General features: G+C 48.9%; 2 protein-coding genes across 2 annotated transcripts; one reads left to right on the plus strand and one right to left on the minus strand.

Moving 5' to 3' along the window:
* Window positions 1-268: 268 nt before the first annotated feature.
* On the plus strand, window positions 269-4,518 carry LOC125520153 (Sas10/Utp3/C1D family). The gene is made up of 6 exons (XM_048684987.2): window positions 269-696; window positions 795-850; window positions 1,233-1,287; window positions 1,384-1,464; window positions 1,545-1,790; window positions 4,162-4,518. Exons 1-5 carry the CDS (start codon window positions 474-476, stop codon window positions 1,751-1,753), a joined length of 624 nt encoding a protein of 207 aa, XP_048540944.1. The 5' UTR covers window positions 269-473; the 3' UTR covers window positions 1,754-1,790; window positions 4,162-4,518.
* Window positions 4,519-4,633: 115 nt separating this feature from the next.
* On the minus strand, window positions 4,634-7,550 carry LOC125520152 (uncharacterized). Its single transcript, XM_048684986.2, has 3 exons — window positions 7,003-7,550; window positions 5,708-5,836; window positions 4,634-5,457 (listed from the first exon to the last, which is right to left on the minus strand). The coding sequence occupies exons 1-3, from the start codon at window positions 7,332-7,334 to the stop codon at window positions 4,776-4,778; spliced, it is 1,143 nt and encodes a 380-aa protein (XP_048540943.2). The 5' UTR covers window positions 7,335-7,550; the 3' UTR covers window positions 4,634-4,775.
* Window positions 7,551-7,914: the final 364 nt, after the last annotated feature.

Below are 7,914 nucleotides of genomic sequence, written 5' to 3' on the forward strand. Positions count from 1 at the left end.
CACATAAGGTGTTGTGCTGGATAACCACACGGCGAACATGCACGCTTTATATATTCTGTTTCATTTTGGCGCCCAAACTCGAGACAGGGACGCCATGATCAGACGCGGCGTCGTTGGCGAGGGCTCGCCAGAGGCCGGGATGACACGACATCACCGTTGGAGGAGAGATGTTAGGCATGAGGAGGAGAGGGGCCCTGAAAGAAAGAAAAAAAACAGAAGGCGGAGGTTGAAGATAAGGAGAGACAAGGTGCGGAGAAGAGAGTCCAAGAGAGAAACCGGAGGTTAAGATGAAGGGAATCCAACTCTCCGAGACTGTTCAATAGCCGGGCCCAATTAGATCACCGGTTGATCCCCAAACACGCTGATTTGAAACCCTAAAACACCCCCAACACAAATCGAACTCGCCTCGCTTTACTTTTTCGCCGAGAAAAGAAAGCTCTCGCTCCGCCTTCGCCGCCGCCTAAATCGAGACCATGGACAGTGCCGCCCCCGTCGCGGGAGCGCCCCCGGCGGTGCCGCCCGCGGTGCTGTGCGCCGCCGAGGAGGCCCTGGCGGCCACCGAGTCCGTGGGGGACCACCTCGCCGAGATGCTCACCGCAGCGGCCGAGGACCCCGACGCCGTCGCCGAGCTCCCGCCCCTGCAGCGGGCGCGCGCCTTCCTCGCCGTAGCCCACGCCGCGACCTCCCTCTTCGCAGGCACGGGCTCGCGCCTCCTCGTTCTGCCGTATAGCTCGCGCATACATTCCTTTCTTCTTTCTGAATAACAAAGGTCGTTTTTTCCCGGTGTTTTGCAGTGCGGCTGAGGTGTTCCGGGATTAATCCGGACGAGCACCCTATCAAGAAGGAGTTCGTAAGTTTCTCTTTGAACACACATGTGATGCTTCCCGGTAGTTGACGCGCAGAAGTATGTGACTGTGTTTGCCGAATATAGATAGATTTTTTGCCTGTCAGAACAGATCTGGCAGGGCTTGTGACTTTCACCTCTGACTGTTTAGTGGGATGCTGTCATGTTGGTATCTCTTAATCTGATGTTGGAGCACTAAGTTACTACTTATAGGGAGGGTGATTTGGACATGAGAAAGTTTTGAGACATGTGTTTTTGGGTGTCATGAGAATTACATCATGACTTTCCTTTTGTCTTTTGACGCGAAGCAAGTTGGAGATTTCCTTTTCCTTTTGTGTGCTCAAACAGGATGTTACATTCCTAAGAGCTCTCCTTCTTTCTTTTGCAGGAGAGGTTGAGCCTGTGGCAGGAGAAGTTAAATCGATTGAACGAATGGGACAAGGGTACTTGACTTGTTCACTCTTGTTGCGTGCTTGGCTTACAAATTGATATTCAGTAAGATTATAAAAACCAATAACAACCTGGATTCTGAATTGCAGCACCACTGCGACCTTCCACCACCGTGAATACGCAAGCGGCTGCAAGGTTCATTGGTCGTTCGTTGTCCCATTTGACAGACGGTATATAATTGCTTGTTGAATTTGTATGGTCTCGTCTCTGTATGGTATAGAGTTGTGGTTCTGATTCTTGTTACTTTCAGACCAGAAGAAGGGCATGCAGGCAATCAGTAAAGGGGAAGGGGCGGGCTGGTCTGGGAGGAAGAGGAAGTCACAGCCACTGCCAGAGAGGAAGTCTGTTCGTGCTGCTGCGGAAGAGTTCCTTGCGAAGGCTACTCAGGAGCTCATTGGGTATAATGGTAGCGGGGTGAAGGGCCCTGTTAGAACTATTCTTGATGAAGACGAGGACTAGATTGATGTGTTGGTCTTATCTCTTGTGCAGCTCTCAGGTATTTATTGCTGCTTTTGTGCATTCAGAACCTCACTAAGTATTTATTGCTGCTGAACAAGGTCTGTCAATGTTTGATGCAAGTCCTTTCTTCCAGGCATTACCACGGTAGACTTAGTACTATGCAGTGGCCTGAATGTTCTAAGACTGCCACTCCCTAAAGGAAAACTTTTCTTTCCATATGTTTTTATAATTCATTCTTACACTGTAAATTTGACCTCAAATAAATCACACGTAACAAATCCTTATTAATAAGGAATGGCGTCTTGGTAGTACCAAAGTAAACGGAGCAGTTCCTCAATGAAAAGCTATGCAAGGATGCCAAAGTGACATCTCGGAGGCACCGGAAGGATTTGCTCGGAAGTAACGGACCAATGCCGAAACGGCTCGGAAGTGCCAGGGAAAACTTATCGTAGCTAACAGAGAAGGTTTCAAACTTCAAAGGTAACTTTGATTGGCAGTACCAGAACAAGATGCGCGGCAATTACAGTGCTGTGGAAAATTGGATTTGCTCTCTGGGTAAACTAACTCCTGAAGGATTGATAGTGATGGCTAGAAAAACACGGTGGTACTAGGGCTTTTGAAAAACGAGGAGTTGAGTGGCTTGAGTTGATTGTTGCAGGGCTTAGGCTTAGGATTTTCTTGGAGTTCAAATCAAAATACATTTTCTTGTACCCCTCTTGATAGTACGACTTCCCTACACTCTGAATCTCGGAAGCACCAAAAATCTAGAAATTTCATTGTAAAATCTCGGAACCACCTTCCGCCGACTCACCACTAATTCCATTCGTATAAACTGCCAAAACTCATCTAAGCTAATACCGAGTAAACCAAAATTGATCTCGTTTCTTGTGATTTTGTGCCGTAGCGTGCTGCAAGGCTGTCCTCGGCCTAGTGCGGTGAACGATTTGTCCAATCATTCACGGATCTCCGGTGGCGGATTTCGTGTCACTCAACCAACACTTGCTGACTATCATCACTAATCTCACTCGTACCACCAATCAAGACTCAACTAAGATAGTAGTATGTGGCTTTTGAGTAAACCAAATCTGATCTTGTTTCTTGTGCTGAGTGGCATAGTGTGCCAGGTAGCTATCCTCAACCTGCGCGTTGTCTGATCATTCACGACTCTTCGGCAACAGGTTCCGCGTCACTCAATAACCTCATGCTGTCTCCCACCAGTAATCTCATTTGTACCAGCTACGGAAACTCATTTAACCTTACAATGTCCCAGAGTAAACCAAATTGGACCTTGTTTCTTGTGGTTCATGGCATGCCAGTACCACGGGCATGTTGCTAGCCAGCTCTTATGAAAACTTTGGGACAATGTCAACGGGTCTTAGGAGGCCTGGGTGCTGTGAATTTCTCAGTTATGAATGTTTACTGAGTAGATGGTTGTGGAAAGTTGGTAATTAAGAGGGCCTCTGGCAGAAGCTCATTAGGAATAAATATTCAAGTAATGTAAATTTGTCAGTGTAAACTGAAGCCTGTACATTTCATTTCTGGTATGGTCTTATGAAAGTAAAAGATACATTTTTAGAAAAATTGGTATGAACATGGGACTATATTCTGGGAAGATGTATGGCTAGGTACCATCAGCTTAGCTGAGAATTACAGACTTTATAATCTGTGCAGCATTAGAAATGTAAAAGTTTCTGAAGTTTTTGCTGATGGATGGACTAGCTTTAGTTTTGGGAAAGTGATTTGGGGAGGGTTAGCTAGCCTGCGGGATCAAATGAAGAGTGATTGTGCTGGAGTGAAGCTCACAAATGAGATGGATAGATGCGTATGGACACTGACTAAAACTGTCAAATTTACGGTTAAGTCGGTGTACGGTGCTATTAAGGCTAGACAAGTCCAATGTCCTTTTAGGAAACTTCAGTTCATTTAGATTCCTTTATTAAAAAGTTGAATTGCTCTTGTGGCTGGTCAGTAGGAAAAGTATTTTGACAAAGGATGTTGTGTCACGTGGAGGATGGAAGGGTACTCGTGGGTGTATGTTTTGCAGCCAGTTGGATGAGGGGATTGTTCTTTCCTTTCCGGGTAGCGAGGCGTGTTTGGTATGTGGTGAAATGTGCTTTTATTAACCTCAGAAAGTGATTCCCGATTCGTTTGCTGATCCAGACGCGTGGATACAAAGCTTTCCTGTTAGTCGTCGTAAAGGTGTGATTGCCTGCGGGTGTTGCCGCGGTACCGTGGGTCATCTGGAAAACATTGGTTGAATTATTATTGGAATGGACTGGATAGAAAGCTTTCCTGTTAGCTGCGTGGAACAGTGCGTGCTTCGAAGGAGCGCTGCCTTGAGATCCTACAGCTGTTGCCCTTTTAGTATCTCACACATTGGGTGAATTAATTGTTGGTCTGGATTGCAGGAAAGAGGAGCTTGGAAAATCCGTCGCGACGGCGCGGCAAGTCTTCTGGTCCTGGCGGCGAATGATTTCTTCGGCGTGAAGCGAGGCTGGCCTCCCGTCATTCTCAGGATCGGAGACGGCTAGAAGAAAAGCTGTTGTGAGGATAAGTCTCGTTAGCTGTATGTAGGGTTGGACATATGTATTTTTAGAGGTTGCTGTTGCTCGTTCGTTTTGAGATGTTTGGAAGAATAATTCACCCCTGTGCGGGTCTTGTGTGCCAGAGGCACTTTTGTTACTCATCTGAGGTTCTCATGCATGTTGTCAAATGCTGGTCCCATTTGTGCTTATGTTTATTTTTATGTTTATATGTTGTGATTATGTTTATGTTTCGACGATCCTGCTGTGTCATCGTTGACAGTCTAGTCAGCATGCACTTGGGAATACCTGATAGTGATACTACCTATGAGAAATGGCGTTTAAGTATGCATACATACACGCACATCATCTAAGAATGATGAGGCTGGACGTAAATTTCTGATGGTGATGATGGATTAATAGTACATAGCGAGGCTGAATAATTCGACTGTTTTATATACAGTTCATAATAATCATGCTTCAGTTCGTTCACAGAGCGTTCACGCGTCTCTGTGTTGGCCATGGGAGGAGGAAGGGTGGCCGAACATGGGGTCGAACGGGAATGGCAGCAGGTGCGCGTCCTGGTCGTGCTGCTGCAGGCCGTGGTACTGGTACAGCGAGTAGTCGAAGCCGGCGGGGTCCAAGGCGGTGGCCGCGGACACGACCTCGGCGAGCTCCGGCGAGTCGTGGGTGCCCAGCGTGCAGTGCGCCGCCGACACGGCGAAGTAGCCCGGCCCGGCCGACGTCGTCGCGGCCGGCGATGAGAAGGACGCCGGGGCGAAGCAGCCTCCTCCCTGCAGCAGCCGCTGGCCGCCGCTCTCCGCCGGGGAGTAGCCCGCTGCTCCTGCCGCGGCGTAGGCGAACGAGAAGGCTGTGGTGCCGTGGCCATGTAAGGGCGGCGGCGGCGGCGGTAGCCCGTCGGTCTCCACCTTGAGGCCGTTCCTGAAATTCTCGAGCAGCTGCATGTCCGGATCCGGCAACGCCGGTGGTGACCGTTGGACGTCGTGCGCGGCCACCGCGGCAGGAGGAGGGGGAGGCGCGGCGGACCGGCGCTGCGCCTGGAGGCAGGTGTGCGCGCCCTGGTACGTGACGTCGAACACGGCGAGGTCGGCGTCGGAGCGCTGCACCTGCCTCGTGGCGGCGCACCCCTGCGCGTTGCGGTACGTGCACCGGTAGTAGCCCCTGCATGCGCGGCATATCCCCACCATCGTCGTCTCAGTCAGTGCCACAAACCAGAAGCTGGTCAATACTGTCTCTTCTTTCTACTATTTTTCTTTTTTGCAAACTCTTTTTTATTTCTAATATTCTTTTTTGCATGCAATTTGTCTATCTAATGTGTTCATGAGCATCGGCAAAAATCTAGAATATTATGAAATTACACACCAGCTAAATCTACAATATTATTTTTCTGTAAAGAAAATCGGTCACTAACCTTGGGAACTTGGCGCCGAGGATGTCCTTCTGGCCGTACTTCCTCCAGCTGAACCCGTCGTCCGGCGTGTACTCCAGATTTGCGTCGTCGGGTATTCTGAATTTTTCGGTCCATCTTGGCAGCCCCTTCCTGTGTCATACCCAGGACCATGCAGGTTCTTTTAGACTAATTCAAATGCTAACTAATGCCCAAGTGCTGGCTATATGTATGGTCATGGTAGATCGATGCATTTCTCTTTGACCAAAACACCAAAACCCCACTTTGTGCCATTACTCTACGTCGCTTTCTAGTTTCCCCGTTCGAGCGGTCGGGTACCTTTCAGACAAAAATCTCCATATCTAAGAACTGAATAGTTATTTAATTATCCACATATTTGAGAAATTTAAAACAGGAATGAAAACTTCCATAGGAGCAAGTGATAAGCATTTGGACTGTGTATTTAGTTTCTTCTATGTTGGCTTTATGTTTCCTGGCGATGACATCTTGACGGGGAACAAAAAATGGCACTAACTTCCATTAGATCTCTCCGCTCTTTAATTCTTGCTGGAACCACGAGTACTCCTTTTATCTGTCAATTTGGCTATGCCATAATGATGCGGTTTTTGATCGGAAAAGGTTAACTAACTCTATTATATATGCAGGTGTTATTCTCTTGTAGTACAACTTGTCAATGTCATTGTCTATGCTACAACTATCGTAGCATGAGGCGTTGATGCCATAGCGCGAAGAGATTGGAAGAGCTCAACGGCAGCAAGTTGATATCCCCAAGTTGATATCCCTGTCTGGATGGCAAGCATACATGCAACTAGTTGCCTAGTGTGTTATTGAATCATGCTCTAGTTGATTCATACAAACGTCTGAGCTGATGGAGAAGGGTGGACAATATATTTCAACATGTCTAACACCGTGTTACTACTTCTTTAGCATGGCTTGCCGCAATTTTTTAGCATGTTATTACTCCGCTTGGTTGATGGTGCCATAGCGAAACAGTGTAATAATCTTATAGGATGCGACAGTAATAAAGCCACTCCATCCGATCCATTCTGTACTAAATCGGCGAGAAATTAAAATGGATCCAACGGAGGGTCATATTTGAGACCAAAACATGCAAATATTTTGAGCATGGATTTGAAGCATCGGCATGTGAGAAGAAAAAGAATTCAGAGACACAAATATGTGAGCGTTTTCACCACCCTACTGGCTACTATAGCTGGCTGGCTAGCTCGACATTCCCGTAGGTACGTAGAAAAAGTGCGCCGTCCTAAATTTGAAATCATAATCGTGTACGTACGCACCTTCTCTTGCAGACGCCTTGGCCTTGGCGCTCCTGCGGCTGCGCCGCGTCCCTGCCGGCGCCGGCGCCCTCGTCGGCCGACCTTGGCGAGTCCCCGCCGGCCGCCTCGATGGCCTTAGCGACACCGATCGCCTTCCCGAACGTGCACAGCAGCTGCCGCGCCACGCCCCGGCAGCACTCGGCCGCCGGCCCCCGCCCGAGCAGCTGCCCCTCGTCGTCGGCCGGCGGCAGCTCGCCGAGGAGCCGCCTCGCCTGCTCCTCGCCGTCGGCCAGGATGCTCAGGAGCAGATGCATGCTATTGCCGTCCCCTCCTCCTCCTGCACCGTCCTGCATGGCTAGCTAAGCTTGCCGGCAATGGCGGGCTGGCGGCAAGTACGAGGAGTGCAAGGAAGGAGCACGGCGAGTTCGAGTTCGAAGAAACCGAGGAGAAAAGTAGAGGAGAGGAGACGAGATCTGACGGTAGATCGACGATGATGTGGTGGCCACGGGCCACTGGATCGCATATATATGCGGAGCTGAATTGCTGATGCACTTCCGGTCCTAAAGTTTGACCCAGCGAAACCCAGTTTTTTCGGGTTGACCAGTCTCCGGTCCTCATGCTTATCATCGTACTGCTGGCTTAGAAGGCCGGGAGGAAATTGCTAGGTCCACCCGGCGCAGCCAATAGGGGAAAAGAATTTCCCGGCCGAAAAGCTTATTGGCAAAGCATCATCTTTGTCAGTGGAGTCTAAAATTCCAGGATTGTCTCTTGTACTTAGTGTGGACATTCTGCTGATTAGTTGGTAAGGTGGATAGATTCGCTACTGTAAACCCAAATTTGTTTCTTTTAACACAGTACAGACGCAAGGGCTTATACATATGTGCATACACTCACCATCCTATGAATGCACGCACACACACTCTACGCCTATGA

The sequence above is a fragment of the Triticum urartu genome, chromosome 7A (assembly GCF_056163025.1).
Source record: "Triticum urartu cultivar PI428250 chromosome 7A, HENAU_Tu73, whole genome shotgun sequence".
Classification (NCBI taxonomy): domain Eukaryota; kingdom Viridiplantae; phylum Streptophyta; class Magnoliopsida; order Poales; family Poaceae; genus Triticum; species Triticum urartu.

Excerpts from the sequence above, each read along its gene's own strand:
- LOC125520153 (XM_048684987.2), top strand. The coding sequence starts at position 474 with ATGGACAGTGCCGCCCCCGTCGCGGGAGCGCCCCCGGCGGTGCCGCCC. Across the intron at positions 697-794 it reads CGCGACCTCCCTCTTCGCAG|TGCGGCTGAGGTGTTCCGGG; the intron begins GCACGGGCTCGC and ends GGTGTTTTGCAG. Across the intron at positions 851-1,232 it reads ACCCTATCAAGAAGGAGTTC|GAGAGGTTGAGCCTGTGGCA; the intron begins GTAAGTTTCTCT and ends TTTCTTTTGCAG.
- LOC125520152 (XM_048684986.2), bottom strand. The coding sequence starts at position 7,334 with ATGCAGGACGGTGCAGGAGGAGGAGGGGACGGCAATAGCATGCATCTG. Across the intron at positions 5,837-7,002 it reads CAAGGCGTCTGCAAGAGAAG|GAAGGGGCTGCCAAGATGGA; the intron begins GTGCGTACGTAC and ends GGTATGACACAG. Across the intron at positions 5,458-5,707 it reads CTCGGCGCCAAGTTCCCAAG|GGGCTACTACCGGTGCACGT; the intron begins GTTAGTGACCGA and ends CCGCGCATGCAG.